At 38.5% G+C, this 16,020-nt stretch overlaps 1 protein-coding gene across 3 annotated transcripts in view; it reads right to left on the minus strand.

Annotated features, from left to right (window-relative positions):
• EFHB (EF-hand domain family member B) overlaps positions 1-16,020 on the minus strand; it is a 73,624-nt gene that overhangs the window by 6,057 nt on the left and 51,547 nt on the right. For all 3 annotated transcript variants that reach the window (XM_037828213.1, XM_037828205.1, XM_037828221.1), the window contains one exon: positions 433-640. In XM_037828213.1, coding sequence (XP_037684141.1) covers positions 433-640 — 208 coding nt within the window. The remainder of the gene's footprint in view (positions 1-432; positions 641-16,020) is intronic.

The raw sequence follows: 16,020 nt of genomic DNA on the forward strand, positions 1-16,020 counted from the left end.
TCTATTTCACTACTGACCTCTCCTGGGGGAAGGGGAAGTAGTTACTCTAAGACAGTGGTTTCTGGTTTTCTGAAGAACTTTCTTTTGTATTTTTAGCTTCTCAATATTTTTTTCCCCTTTTTAGTTTTCTCTTTTGAATGAATAACCCATGTTTCCAAATTCAAAAGCTATAAAAACTTATATAAAAAGTGAATGTCAATGACCCCATCCCTCAGTCACCCAGTTCCCCCTACTAGGAAATAACAAATGTTATCAATTCTTTTCTTTATCCTTCTACAATATGCTATGCATAAACAAACAAATAAATATGCACATATGTATGTATATACATTTTTCTTTTTTATATATTAAAGTTGACAACAGTTGCATTCCAAAAAGAATGAAAATACAAAGTCCATTTAAGAATTAAGCAAATTTTCAAAATTTAAATACCTTTAATAATGACCCTCTCTTCATAATCTTTAAGAGGCATTTTGTCTTTCCAGTTAAGAAAATTTGCAAATTCTAGGTAGTTAATCAGGCCATCCTTATCCACATCACAGTAGTCAAATAGCTGGTCCAGGAGCTTTTCATCTAAATGCAGGTTGAACTGGTCACAGGCTTCCCGCAGCTCAGCTCTGTCAATCATCCCATCTCCCTTCTGTTAGACAGGAGGCACAAAAGGCAAAATGAGCATTTTTAGTCTCCAAGAGCAGAGTAGGTAACATCTACTATTTAGTTTAAGAAAAAAGAAATAGTTCTATTACATAAATTCAATGATTTTTTCTCAATTTTCACATAAGAGGGATCAAATGTTAAGCAGAATTGGTCCTCATTGTGTGGGACTGCTATGTGCACAGTAATTTCAAACCCTGGTTGGAGTAGGGTGTAGCTCTGAATCTTTGCTCATTCTATATTAATAGCTTGTTTAATCATCCTATTTACACTGAGACTATGGTAAAACAGGTATAACCTTGATTCAAGTTTATTTATCCGACCAATGTGATGTACTTCTGACAGCACTCTACAATTTTCCAAGCTTACAAAGTTTTAAAAAAAATTCTTTATTACATTTCTTTACTTCATCCAGAATCAAAATACTGTCATTACATTGTGATTGTCTGATTGGTCTCTCAACTCTTTCATGATAAAGTCCTTTGATGGACAAATGTTTTAAGTTTAATGAGGTCCCATTTGTCTATTTTTTTCTTTTGTTGCTTATGCTTTGGGCAGAAAGTCTAAGAAACCATTGCCTAACACAGGGTAATTCCCTATGTTTTCTTCCAGAAGTTTTATAGTCGTGGTTCTTATATCTCAATTTGATTCCATTGGTCAATATGTCTGTCCTTGAGTGAGATGTCTGTACTTGTGGATTTCTCAAAAGCCTCATGCCTCTTGATGAGCTTCTCCATACTGTCCACTGTGTGTCCAAAGTCCGGGTTGGCCAGTCTATCTAAAGGTTTGCCAATTTTATTGATGTTTTCAAACAACAAACCTTTGGTTTTCTTGATTATCTCTAATATTTTTTTATTCTCTATTTCATTATCTCTTCTCTGATCTTTGTTATTCGCATCCTTCTGCTCTCTTTCTTTTAGTTTGTTATTTTTCTATATGCTCCAGTTTTGAGGTTAGGTCCCTGATTTGAGATCTTTCTTCTTTTATAATGTAAGCATTTAGAGCTTGTCCTAGTTTACTAATGCCGCCAGAATGCAAAACACCAGAGATGGACTGGCTTTTATAAAAGGGGTTTATTTGGTTACAAATTTACAGTCTTAAGGCCATAAAGTGTCCAAGGTAAGTAATCAGCAATCGGGTACCTTCACTGGAGGATGGCCAATGGTGTCTGGAAAACCTTTGCTATCTGGGAAGGCACGTGGCTGGCATCTGCTCCAAAGTTCTGGTTTCAAAATGGCTTTCTCCAAGGATGTTCCTCTCTAGGCTGCAGTTCCTCAAAAATGTCACTCTTAGTTGCTCTTTGGGTGTTTGTCCTCTCTTAGCTTCTCTGGAGCAAGAGTCTGCTTTCAACGGCCATCTTCAAATTGTCTCTCATCTGCAGCTACTCTCTCATCTTCTGTGCATTCTTCAAAGTGTCCCTCTTGGCTGTAGCTCCTCTTCAAACTGTCACTCCCAGCTGCACTTCAAAATGTCACTCACAGCTCCACTGAATTCCTTCTGTTTGTCAGCTCATTTATATGGCTCCAGTGATTTAATTTAGACCTACCCTGAATGGGTGGGGTAACACCTCGATGGAAATTATACAATTAGAGTCATCACCTACAGTTCGGGGGGGGGGGGGGCGGGGAGCATTTCCATGCAAACAACCTCATCCAAATGTTCCAACTTAATCCCCACTAATATGTCTGCCCTACAAGACTGCATCAAAGAATATGACTTTTTCTGGGGGACATAATACATTCAAACCTGCACAGAGCTATAAACTTCCTGCTCAGCATTGTCTTTCCTGCATCCTATATGTTCTGATATGTTGTGTTTTCATTACCATTCACCTCAAGATATTTTGTAACTTTCCTTGTGTTTTCTTCTTTGACCCACTGGTTGTTTAAGAGTATGTTGTTGGAGGCGGGGCAAGAAGGCAGACTGGTGAGCTGTAAGTTTTAGTTACTCCTCAAGGAAAGTAGGTAAAAAGCCAGGAACTGCGTGGACTGGACACCACAGAGCAATCTGTCTTTGGACATACTTCATACAACACTCATGAAAATGTCGAACTGCTGAGATCAGCGAAATCTGTAAGTTTTTGCGGCCAGGGGACCCGCGCCCCTCCCTGCCAGGGTCAGTCCCGTGGCAGGACGGGCTGTCAGCTCAGGGAAGGAGAAGGGAGAACTGCACTGGTAGTCCTTATCGGAAACTCATTCTACTGATTCAAACTCCAACCATAGATAGACTGAAACCAGACACCAGAGAATCTGAGAGCAGCCAGCCCAGCAGAGAGGAGACAGGCATAGAAAAAAAAACAACACGAAAAACTCCAAAATAAAAGCAGAGGATTTTTGGAGTTCTGGTGAACACAGAAAGGGGAAGGGCGGAGCTCAGGCCTTGAGGCGCATATGCAAATCCCGAAGAAAAGCTGATCTCTCTGCCCTGTGGACCTTTCCTTAATGGCCCTGGTTGCTTTGTCTATCAGCATTTCAATAACCCATTAGACCTCTGAGGAGGGCCCTTTTCTTTTTTTTTTTTTAAATCCTTTTTTCTTTTTCTAAAACAATTACTCTAAGAAGCCCAATACAGAAAGCTTCAAAGAATTGCAATTTGGGCACGTCAAGTCAAGAGCAGAACTAAGAGAGCTCTGAGACAAAAGGCAATAATCCAGTGGCTGAGAAAATTCACTAAACAACACAACTTCCCAAGAAAAGGGGGGTGTCCGCTCACAGCCACCATCCTGGTGGACAGGAAACACTCCTGCCCATCGCCAGCCCCATAGCCCAGAGCTGCCCCAGACAACCCAGTGTGACGGAAGTGCTTCAAATAACAGGCACACACCACAAAACTGGGCGTGGACATTAGCCTTCCCTGCAACCTCAGCTGAATGTCCCAGAGCTGGGAAGGTGGAGCAGTGTGAATTAACAAAGCCCCATTCAGCCATCATTTGAGCAGACTGGGAGCCTCCCTACACAGCCCAGCAGCCCAGAACTGCCCTGGGGGGATGGCACTCACCTGTGACATAGCACAGTCATCCCTCAACAGAGGACCCGGGGTGCACAGCCTGGAAGAGGGGCCCACTTGCAAGTCTCAGGAGCCATACGCCAATACCAAAGACTTGTGGGTCAGTGGCAGAGACAAACTGTGGCAGGACTGAACTGAAGGATTAGACTATTGCACCAGTTTTAAAACTCTAGGATCACCAGGGAGATTTGATTGTTAGGGCCACCCCCCCTCCCCGACTGCCCAGAAACACGCCCCACATACAGGGCAGGCAACACCAACTACACACGCAAGCTTGGTACACCAATTGGGCCCCACAAGACTCACTCCCCCACTCACCAAAAAGGCTAAGCAGGGGAGAACTGGCTTGTGGAGAACAGGTGGCTCGTGGACGCCACCTGCTGGTTAGTTAGAGAAAGTGTACTCCACGAAGCTGTAGATCTGATAAATTAGAGATAAGGACTTCAATAGGTCTACAAACCCTAAAAGAACCCTATCAAGTTCAGCAAATGCCACGAGGCCAAAAAACAACAGAAAATTATAAAGCATATGAAAAAACCAGACGATATGGATAACCCAAGCCCAAGCACCCAAATCAAAAGACCAGAAGAGACACAGCACCTAGAGCAGCTACTCAAAGAACTAAAGATGAACAATGAGACCATAGTACAGGATATGAAGGAAATCAAGAAGACTCTAGAAGAGCATAAAGAAGACATTGCAAGACTAAATAAAAAAATGGATGATCTTATGGAAATTAAAGAAACTGTTGACCAAATTAAAAAGATTCTGGACACTCATAGTACAAGACTAGAGGAAGTTGAACAACGAATCAGTGACCTGGAAGATGACAGAATGGAAAATGAAAGCATAAAAGAAAGAATGGGGAAAAAAATTGAAAAAATCGAAATGGACCTCAGGAATATGATAGATAATATGAAATGTCCGAATATAAGACTCATTGGTGTCCCAGAAGGGGAAGAAAAGGGTAAAGGTCTAGGAAGAGTATTCAAAGAAATTGTTGGGGAAAACTTCCCAAATCTTCTAAACAACATAAATACACAAATCATAAATGCTCAGCGAACTCCAAATAGAATAAATCCAAATAAACCCACTCCGAGACATATACTGATCACACTGTCAAACACAGAAGAGAAGGAGCAAGTTCTGAAAGCAGCAAGAGAAAAGCAATTCACCACATACAAAGGAAACAGCATAAGACTAAGTAGTGACTACTCAGCAGCCACCATGGAGGCAAGAAGGCAGTGGCACGATATATTTAAAATTCTGAGTGAGAGGAATTTCCAGCCAAGAATACTTTATCCAGCAAAGCTCTCCTTCAAATTTGAGGGAGAGCTTAAATTTTTCACAGACAAACAAATGCTGAGAGAATTTGCTAACAAGAGACCTGCCCTGCTGGAGATACTAAAGGGAGCCCTATAGACAGAGAAACAAAGACAGGACAGAGAGACTTGGGGAAAGGTTCAGTACTAAAGAGATTCGGTATGGGTACAATAAAGGATATTAATAGAGAGAGGGAAAAATATGGCAAACATAAACCAAAGGATAAGATGGCCGATTCAAGAAATGCCTTCACGGTTTTAACGTTGAATGTAAATGGATTAAACTCCCCAATTAAAAGATATAGATTCGCAGAATGGATCAAAAAAAATGAACCATCAATATGTTGCATACAAGAGACTCATCTTAGACACAGGGACACAAAGAAATTGAAAGTGAAAGGATGGAAAAAAATATTTCATGCAAGCTACAGCCAAAAGAAAGCAGGTGTAGCAATATTAATCTCATATAAAATAGACTTCAAATGCAAGGATGTTTTGAGAGACAAAGAAGGCCACTACATACTAATAAAAGGGGCAATTCAGCAAGAAGAAATAACAATCGTAAATGTCTATGCACCCAATCAAGGTGCCACAAAATACATGAGAGAAACACTGGCAAAACTAAAGGAAGCAATTGATGTTTCCACAATAATTGTGAGAGACTTCAACACATCACTCTCTCCTATAGATAGATCAACCAGACAGAAGACCAATAAGGAAATTGAAAACCTAAACAATCTGATAAATGAATTAGATTTAACAGACATATACAGGACATTACATCCCAAATCACCAGGATACACATACTTTTCTAGTGCTCATGGAACTTTCTCCAGAATAGATCATATGCTGGGACATAAAACAAGCCTCAATAAATTTAAAAAGATTGAAATTATTCAAAGCACATTCTCTGACCACAATGGAATACAATTAGAAGTCAATAACCATCAGAGACTTAGAAAATTCACAAATACCTGGAGGTTAAACAACACATTCCTAAACAATCAGTGGGTTAAAGAAGAAACAGCAAGAGAAATTGCTAAATATATAGAGACGAACGAAAATGAGAACACAACATACCAAAACCTATGGGATGCAGCAAAAGCAGTGCTAAGGGGGAAATTTATAGCACTAAACGCATATATTAAAAAGGAAGAAAGAGCCAAAATCAAAGAACTAATGGATCAACTGAAGAAGCTAGAAAATGAACAGCAAACCAATCCTAAACCAAGTACAAGAAAAGAAATAACAAGGATTAAAGCAGAAATAAATGACATAGAGAACAAAAAAACAATAGAGAGGACAAATATCACCAAAAGTTGGTTCTTTGAGAAGATCAACAAGATTGACAAGCCCCTAGCTAGACTGACAAAATCAAAAAGAGAGAAGACCCATATAAACAAAATAATGAATGAAAAAGGTGACATAACTGCAGATCCTGAAGAAATTAAAAAAATTATAAGAGGATATTATGAACAACTGTATGGCAACAAACTGGATAATGTAGAAGAAATGGACAATTTCCTGGAAACATATGAACAACCTAGACTGACCAGAGAAGAAATAGAAGACCTCAATAAACCCATCACAAGCAAAGAGATCCAATCAGTCATCAAAAATCTTCCCACAAATAAATGCCCAGGGCCAGATGGCTTCACAGGGGAATTCTACCAAACTTTCCAGAAAGAACTGACACCAATCTTACTCAAACTCTTTCAAAACATTGAAGAAAAGGGAACATTACCTAACTCATTTTATGAAGCTAACATCAATCTAATACCAAAACCAGGCAAAGATGCTACAAAAAAGGAAAACTACCAGCCAATCTCCCTAATGAATATAGATGCAAAAATCCTCAACAAAATACTTGCAAATCGAATCCAAAGACACATTAAAAAAATCATACACCATGACCAAGTGGGGTTCATTCCAGGCATGCAAGGATGGTTCAACATAAGAAATACAATCAATGTATTACAACACATTAAAAACTCGAAAGGGAAAAATCAATTGATCATCTCAATAGATGCTGAAAAAGCATTTGACAAAATCCAACATCCCTTTTTGATAAAAACACTTCAAAAGGTAGGAATTGAAGGAAACTTCCTCAACATGATAAAGAGCATATATGACAAACCCACAACCAGCTTAGTACTCAATGGTGAGAGACTGAAAGCCTTCCCTCTAAGATCAGGAACAAGACAAGGATGCCCGCTGTCACCACTGTTATTCAACATTGTGCTGGAAGTGCTAGCCAGGGCAATCCTGCAAGACAAAGAAATAAAAGGCATCCAAATTGGAAAAGAAGAAGTAAAACTGCCATTGTTTGCAGATGATATGATCTTATATCTAGAAAACCCTGAGAAATCAACGATACACCTACTAGAGCTAATAAACAAATTTAGCAAAGTAGCGGGATACAAGATTAATGCACATAAGTCAGTAATGTTTCTATATGCTAGAAATGAACAAACTGAAGAGACACTCAAGAAAAAGATACCATTTTCAATAGCAACTAAAAAAATCAAGTACCTAGGAATAAACTTAACCAAAGATGTAAAAGACCTATACAAAGAAAACTACATAACTCTACTAAAAGAAATAGAAGAGGACCTTAAAAGATGGAAAAATATTCCATGTTCATGGATAGGAAGGCTAAATGTCATTAAGATGTCAATTCTATCCAAACTCATCTACAGATTCAATGCAATCCCAATCAAAATTCCAACAACCTACTTTGCAGACTTGGAAAAGCTAGTTATCAAATTTATTTGGAAAGGGAAGATGCCTCGAATTGCTAAAGACACTCTAAAAAAAAAAACGAAGTGGGAGGACTTACACTCCCTGACTTTGAAGCTTATTATAAAGCCACAGTTGCCAAAACAGCATGGTACTGGCACAAAGATAGACATATAGATCAATGGAATCGAATTGAGAATTCAGAGATAGACCCTCAGATTTATGGCCGACTGATCTTTGATAAGGCCCCCAAAGTCACCGAACTGACCCATAATGGTCTTTTCAACAAATGGGGCTGGGAGAGTTGGATATCCATATCCAAAAGAATGAAAGAGGGCCCCTACCTCACCCCCTACACAAAAATTAACTCAAAATGGACCAAAGATCTCAATATAAAAGAAAGTACCATAAAACTCCTAGAAGATAATGTAGGAAAACATCTTCAAGACCTTGTATTAGGAGGCCACTTCCTAGACTTTACACCCAAAGCAGAAGCAACAAAAGAGAAAATAGATAAATGGGAACTCCTCAAGCTTAGAAGTTTCTGCACCTCAAAGGAATTTCTCAAAAAGGTAAAGAGGCAGCCAACTCAATGGGAAAAAATTTTTGGAAACCATGTATCTGACAAAAGACTGATATCTTGCATATATAAAGAAATCCTACAACTCAATGACAATAGTACAGACAGCCCAATTATAAAATGGGCAAAAGATATGAAAAGACAGTTCTCTGAAGAGGAAATACAAATGGCCAAGAAACACATGAAAAAATGTTCAGCTTCACTAGCTATTAGAGAGATGCAAATTAAGACCACAATGAGATACCATCTAACACCGGTTAGAATGGCTGCCATTAAACAAACAGGAAACTACAAATGCTGGAGGGGATGTGGAGAAATTGGAACTCTTATTCATTGTTGGTGGGACTGTATAATGGTTCAGCCACTCTGGAAGTCAGTCTGGCAGTTCCTTAGAAAACTAGATATAGAGCTACCATTCGATCCAGCGATTGCACTTCTCGGTATATACCCGGAAGATCGGAAAGCAGTGAGTGACACGAACAGATATCTGCATGCCAATGTTCATAGCAGCATTATTCACAATTGCCAAGAGATGGAAACAACCCAAATGTCCTTCAACAGATGAGTGGATAAATAAAATGTGGTATATACACACGATGGAATACTACGCGGCAGTAAGAAGGAACGATCTGGTGAAACATATGACAACATGGATGAACCTTGAAGACATAATGCTGAGCGAAATAAGCCAGGCACAAAAAGAGAAATATTATATGCTACCACTAATGTGAACTTTGAAAAATGTAAAACAAATGGTTTATAATGTAGAATGTAGGGGAACTAGCAGTAGAGAGCAATTAAGGAAGGGGGAACAATAATCCAAGAAGAACAGATAAGCTATTTAATGTTCTGGGGATGCCCAGAAATGACTATGGTCTGTTAATTTCTGATGGATATAGTAGGAAAAAGTTCACAGAAATGTTGCTATATTATGTAACTTTCTTGGGGTAAAGTAGGAACATGTTGGAAGTTAAGCAGTTATCTTAGGTTAGTTGTCTTTTTCTTACTCCCTTGTTATGGTCTCTTTGAAATGTTCTTTTATTGTATGTTTGTTTTCTTTTTAACTTTTTTTTTCATACAGTTGATTTAAAAAAGAAGGGAAAGTTAAAAAAAAGAAAAAAGAAAAAAGAAAAACAAGGAAAAAAAAAAAGATGTAGTGCCCCCTTGAGGAGCCTGTGGAGAATGCAGGGGTATTCGCCTACCCCACCTCCATGGTTGCTAACATGACCACAGACATAGGGGACTGGTGGTTTGATGGGTTGAGCCCTCTACCATAAGTTTTACCCTTGGGAAGACGGTTGCTGCAAAGGAGAGGCTAGGCCTCCCTATATTTGTGTCTAAGAGTCTCCTCCTGAATGCCTCTTTGTTGCTCAGATGTGGCCCTCTCTCTCTGGCTAAGCCAACTTGAAAGGTGAAATCACTGCCCTCCCCCCTACGTGGGATCAGACACCCAGGGGAGTGAATCTCCCTGGCAACGTGGAATATGACTCCCGGGGAGGAATGTAGACCCGGCATCGTGGGACGGAGAACATCTTCTTGACCAAAAGGGGGATGTGAAAGGAAATGAAATAAGCTTCAGTGGCAGAGAGATTCCAAAACTAGCCGAGAGATCACTCTGGTGGGCACTCTTACGCACACTTTAGACAACCCTTTTTAGGTTCCAAAGAATTGGGGTAGCTGGTGGTGGATACCTGAAACTATCAAACTACAACCCAGAACCCATGAATCTCGAAGACAGTTGTATAAAAATGTAGCTTATGAGGGGTGACAATGGGATTGGGAATGCCATAAGGACCAAACTCCACTTTGTCTAGTTTATGGATGGATGTGTAGAAAAGTAGGGGAAGCAAACAAACAGACAAAGGTACCTAGTGTTCTTTTTTACTTCAATTGCTCTTTTTCACTCTAATTATTATTCTTGTTATTTTTGTGTGTGTGCTAATGAAGGTGTCAGGGATTGATTTAGGTGATGAATGTACAACTATGTAATGGTACTGTAAACAATCGAAAGTACAATTTGTTTTGTATGACTGCGTGGTATGTGAATAAATCTCAATAAAATGATGATTAAAAAAAAAAAAAAAAAAAAGATCAATGAGGAAACGGAAGTCCATCTCCACATAAGGCTGAGTGAAAAGAAGCCAGAGGCACAAAGAGAGATATCATATGTCACCACTAACGTGAACTCCGTCCGTGGAAAATGTAAAATAAACGTTTCATATGTTAGAATGTAGGGGACCCGGAGACAGGCAGCAGCTAGTGGAGGGAGGGGAACGATAATCTAATAAGAACAGGTAAGTTGTGGAGGGTCATCTTCATGTTATGGGAAGGCTCAGGAAGGACTACGGCTTGTTAATTTTCCTGGGGTAGAGTATGGGAGGAACTTTTTGGACGCAATGTCATGTGGCTCTTTGAGGTTATTTGTTTTTCTCATTCCTTTGTTTTGTTTTGTACAAAATGTATTTTTTATTAATAAAGTTTTCTTAAGAAAAAAAAAAAAAAAAAAAAGGAACAAACAGAGAAAGGTACCCAGTGTTCTTTTTTACTTCAATTGCTCTTTTTCACTCTAATTATTATTCTTGTTATTTTTGTGTGTGTGCTAATGAAGGTGTCAGGGATTGATTTAGGTGATGAATGTACAACTATGTAATGGTACTGTAAACAATCGAAAGTATAATTTGTTTTGTATGACTGCGTGGTATGTGAATATATCTCAATAAAATGATGATAAAAAGAAAAAAAAGAGTATGTTGTTGAATTTCCATGTTTGTAAATTTTCCATTTCTTCCTCTGTAAATGATTTCTAGTTTCATTCTATTGTGTTGGAGAAGATAGAAGATAAGATAAATTGTATGATTTCAATAGTTTTTTAATTTATTGAGACCTGTTTTGTGACCTAGCATATTGTCTATCCTTGAGAATGATCCATGTATATTAGAAATAAATGAGTATTCTGTTGTTGGGTGAAGACTTCTATACATGTCTGTTAGGTCTATTTGGTTTAGAGTATTGTTCAAGTCTTCTACTTCCTTATTGATCTTCTGTATAAACGTTCTATCCTTTATTGAAAGTGATATACTAAAGTCTCCTACTATTCATTTAGAACTATTTCTCCCTTCAAATCTGTCAATATTTTCTTCATATATTATGGGCTCCCAGGTGCATAGATACTCTCACTGTTACGTCTTCTTTTTTAATTGACCCTTTTATCAATATATATGCCCCCCATAACTGTTTTTGACTTAAAGTCTATTTTGTCTGTTATTAGTATAGGTACCCCAGCTCTTTCCTGATTAGCACTTGCATGGTATATTTTTTCCCATCTTTTCACTTTCAACCTACTTACATCTTTGAATGAAAGACAAGTCTCCTGCAAACAGCATACAGTTGGGGCATGCTCTTTTTCTACTCTTCCAATCTCTGTCATTTGACTGGGGAGTTTAATCCATTTACATTTAAAGTAACCACTGATAATGCAGGACTTTCTTCTGCATTTTGCTATTTAGTCTTTGTAATCTTATACCTTTTTGAACCTTGATTCTTCCATTAATATCTACTTTCACATTTATTTGATTTCTGTATTGTACCATATTGAGTCTTGTGGTGGTTTGAAGCTGTATGTACCCCAGAAAACATGTTCCTGTGGGTGTAAACCTATTGTAAGTATAACCTTTTGATGAGGTTACTTCAGTCAAGGTGTGTCCCACTTCAATCAGGATGGCTCTCAATCCTATTACTGGAGTCGTTTATAAGAGCATGAAATTAAGACACACAGAAAGAGAAAGCCACAAGAAGCAAGAAGCTGAATCAAAAACCAGAAGAGTAGGAAGAGACCAGAAGACTCTGCCATGTGCCTTGCTATGTGACAAGCTAAGGACCCCAGGATCACTGGCAGCAAGCCCCAGAACACCAGTCTTCAGGGAGAAAGCATTGTCTTGATGGTGCCTTGATTTGGACATTTTCCTGGCCTCAAAACTGTTAGCAAATAAATCCCCATTATTTAACCCAACCTATTTCACAGTATTTGCTTCAATAGTCTAAGAAACTAAAACAAGTCCTTTCTCATTTCTTTCTGTAAATATTTTTCTTATTTTTCTTTGTGATTACCATGGGGTTAAAATTTAACATCCTAAATATATAACAATTATTTTTTATTTGATACCAACTTAACTTCAATAGCATACACATACATGGTTCCTATGCCTCTCCATTCTCCCACTTTTTTGTACTTATTACAAATTTTATCTTTGTACACAGTATGTCCAAAACCATAGATTTATCATTGCTTTTTATGCATTTGCATTTTAGCATCTGTAAGGGGTAAGAAATAGAATTATATACTAAAAAATACAATGGAAAAGGACTGTAATTTATAATTAAATTATAATTATTATATAATTTAATATAAATATTACAATTATATTATTTATAATAGTATGGTTACCTTTACTGGAGTTCTTTATTTCTTTATGCCACTTTTCACCACTGTCTAGTGTTCTTTTGGTCTAAAGAACTCACTTTAGCATTGCTTATAGGGAAGGATAGTGGTGATGAACTCTCTCAGATTTTATCTGGCAGAGTCTTAATCTCTCCTTCATTTCTGAAAGAAAGTCTCATCAGATATAAACTTCTAGGTTGGCATTTGTTTTCTCTCAGTGCTTTAAGTATTTCAACTCATTGCCTTTTTGCCTCCATGGTTTCTGATGAGAAATCAGAACTTAATCTAATTGGGACTACCTTGTTCATAACAGGTTGCTTTTCTCTTGCAGCTTTCTGAACTCTCTCCATTCCCTTTGCATTCAACAGGTTGATCTCCATGTGTCTGGGTATATTTCTCTCCAAGTTTTTCCTGTTTTGTTTGTTGGGCTTCTTAGATGTGCATATTCACAACTTTGGCCAAGTTTGGGAAGTTTTCTGCCATTATTTCTTTGAAAATTCCCTCTGCTCCCTCCTCTCCTCCTTCTCCCTCTGCATCTCCCATAATGCATATATTGGCATGATTGACAGTATCCCATAGGTCTCTTAGACTATTTTTGCTTTTTCTAATTCTTTTTTTCTTTCTGCTCCTCAGCCTGACTCATTTCAATTGTCTTGTCTTCAAGTTCACTGATTCTTTCTTCTTCCACTTCTAATCTGCTGTGGAAATCCTCCTTGGAATTTTTCATTTCAGTCATTGTGGGCTTCAATTCCAGTACTTCTGTTTGGTTCCTTTTTAAATTTTGTCATTTTATTAAGAGTTTCATATTTTTCATTCATTGTTTTCCTAATATCCTTTAGTTCTTTTTCTGTGTTTTCCTTCATCTTCTTGGGCATATTACAGACTTTTTTTTTTAAGTCTTGCCCAGTATGGCCATGTCTGGTCTTCTTCATTGATACTTTTAGATTTTTATCCTCTTCTTTTGGATGGGCCACCATTTTCTTTTTCTTTGTTTGTCTTGTAATCTTTTGTTGCACATTGTACATTTAATTTTTTTTTTAATGTTAGTTCTAAGATTTCATCCCTGAGCTGTGTGTTTCTTGAGTTTGTATCCTGAGACATAGTCCCTGAGCTGTTTCTTGCATTTGTATCCAGCTAGTGATATAACAGAGACTTCTTGAGTGCCAGGAGCTACAAAGCCAAACAAACCAATGCTAAAAAACACCTTTTGCAATCTTTGCAAATTGGCTTTGCTTTGGTTGGTGCCCTCCTTCAGAGTTCAGCTCTCCTATCAAGGTCAGCCCAAGACAAATGCAAAGTACACAGTCCTCCCTGTTTTTTCTGTACCTGTGTCTTGTCTTGAGCTGGTGGCTGCTAGTGGCCTTAGGAATTTCCCCATTTATAGGAAATTTGAATGCCCCTTCCACATCCTAGGAAATGGACCTTCTCCATCTCCCTGGTGCTCCTTCTCAGCTCTTAAAGCAGGTAAGCCTTTTCCCCAGGTTGCCTAACTCAATGGTTTCTTGCAATGCTTTCTTTCACTGTCCCAAACTACTTTTACTTGGAGGGAAAATTCTGAGAGAGGGGGATGAACTGAAGAGGATTTTCCCAAGTCAGTTTTTCCCAGCTGAAAGGAGGACCCACAAAGGGAGCGCTGGCCAGCTCCACACTGGCCTGGAGAAGGAATAAGTGAGGAGCCAGCAAGGGGGCCAGGAGCTTCTACTATGGCTCTTTGAAGCTGTATTTTCTTGATTTAGCACTTGCCCAATAAATGCAGCCCTTTAACTGCTTTCTGTAGTTTTAAGGAAGGGTACTGTCTGTAAGACTCCTCTGCAGCTTTTGCCTGAGGCAGGCTGGAACAATGGCTGCCCACAGAGTTGTGTTCCAGTGATCTGAAGTAACTGATCAAAAGCAGTGGTCAGCAGTCGGAGCACACTTCCAGATCTTGGGGAACTAGGTCTTTATATCCCACCCTGGCACCAGCAAACCATACCATGTGTTGGGTTTGAGGACTTCACTATTGCCTTGCCCTGAGACTGGGGGATGAGCACCAGTAGCCACTGCACAGAAAGTGAAATTCACTGGTATTTACTGCAATCTATCAGCTTCTTCCTCCTGCTCTTCCCTAGATGCTGCACAGTGTTCTACTGGACTCTGGAGTTTCAAAATAGTTGATTCTGACAGTTTCTGTTTAATAGTTGCTCTGCTGGAGTGTTTCAGTTTGCTAAAGCTGCCAGAATGCAATATACCAGAAATGGGTTGGCTTTTTCAATGGAGATTTATTAGGTTACAAATTTATAATTCTAAGGCCATGAAAATGTCCAAATTAAGGCATCAAGAGGAAGACACATTCTCTAAAGAAAGGCTGCTGGCATCTGTGGATCCTCTGTCAAATGGAAGGGCACAGGGCAACATCCGCTGGTCCTTCTCTCCTGGGTTTTGGTTTCAATGGCTTTCTCTCTCAGCTCTTGTGGGCCCTTGCTTATTTCTCCTGGGGTATTTATTCACAAAGGACTCCAATAAAGTATTAAGACCCATCTTGAATGCGCTGGGTCACATCTCAGTTGAAACAATCTAATCAAAGTTCCCACCCACAATAGGTCTGCACCCACAAGAATGTATTAAAAGAATATGCTACTCAACAGGAGTCCCAAGAACCTTAAAGAATACCTGGATCCCTGAGACTCTATAAAAGTTTCACTCTCTAAGTTTATTTGTCAGAAACTTAGATCCTTCAGAGTGCCCCTATGTCAACTAAGTCCTGAAACACAGGGGCAATAGCTTTTTCAAGAACAACTAGATATGCCCCCTTTCCTCATAAGGTTGACACACACCCTTTTTCAACATGATCAGGTTATGGTGGTCACTGCCTAGACATCTCTAAAGATCAGAAAAGTGATTAAACTAGAGGAAGGTGTAGCAACAGATAAGATGGAATTTAATAAAGGATTATGAATACTGAACCTTTATATAATTTCCTTTTTCTTAGTTGCTAGGGTATTAGAATAGTTAGGAGGAAAAAACTGAAATGGTGGAAGTGTAACCCATGGCATCCTTTGAAATTTGTTCTATAGCTACTTGTTAAATTGTAATTTGAAAGCTGTATCTTTTTGTATATATGTTAGATTTCACAGTAAGGAAATAACTGAAACTATGGTACTACAAAACAAAATAACTTTGGAAATTTCCTATAAATCTACTTGTTAAATCATACTTTGAAAGATATTACCTTTCTGTATATATATATTTCATAATATATATGAAACAGTGGAATTGTAATGTAATATTCTTTGAAATTTGCT

Source organism: Choloepus didactylus, chromosome 1 (genome assembly GCF_015220235.1).
Source record: "Choloepus didactylus isolate mChoDid1 chromosome 1, mChoDid1.pri, whole genome shotgun sequence".
Lineage (NCBI taxonomy): Eukaryota > Metazoa > Chordata > Mammalia > Pilosa > Megalonychidae > Choloepus > Choloepus didactylus.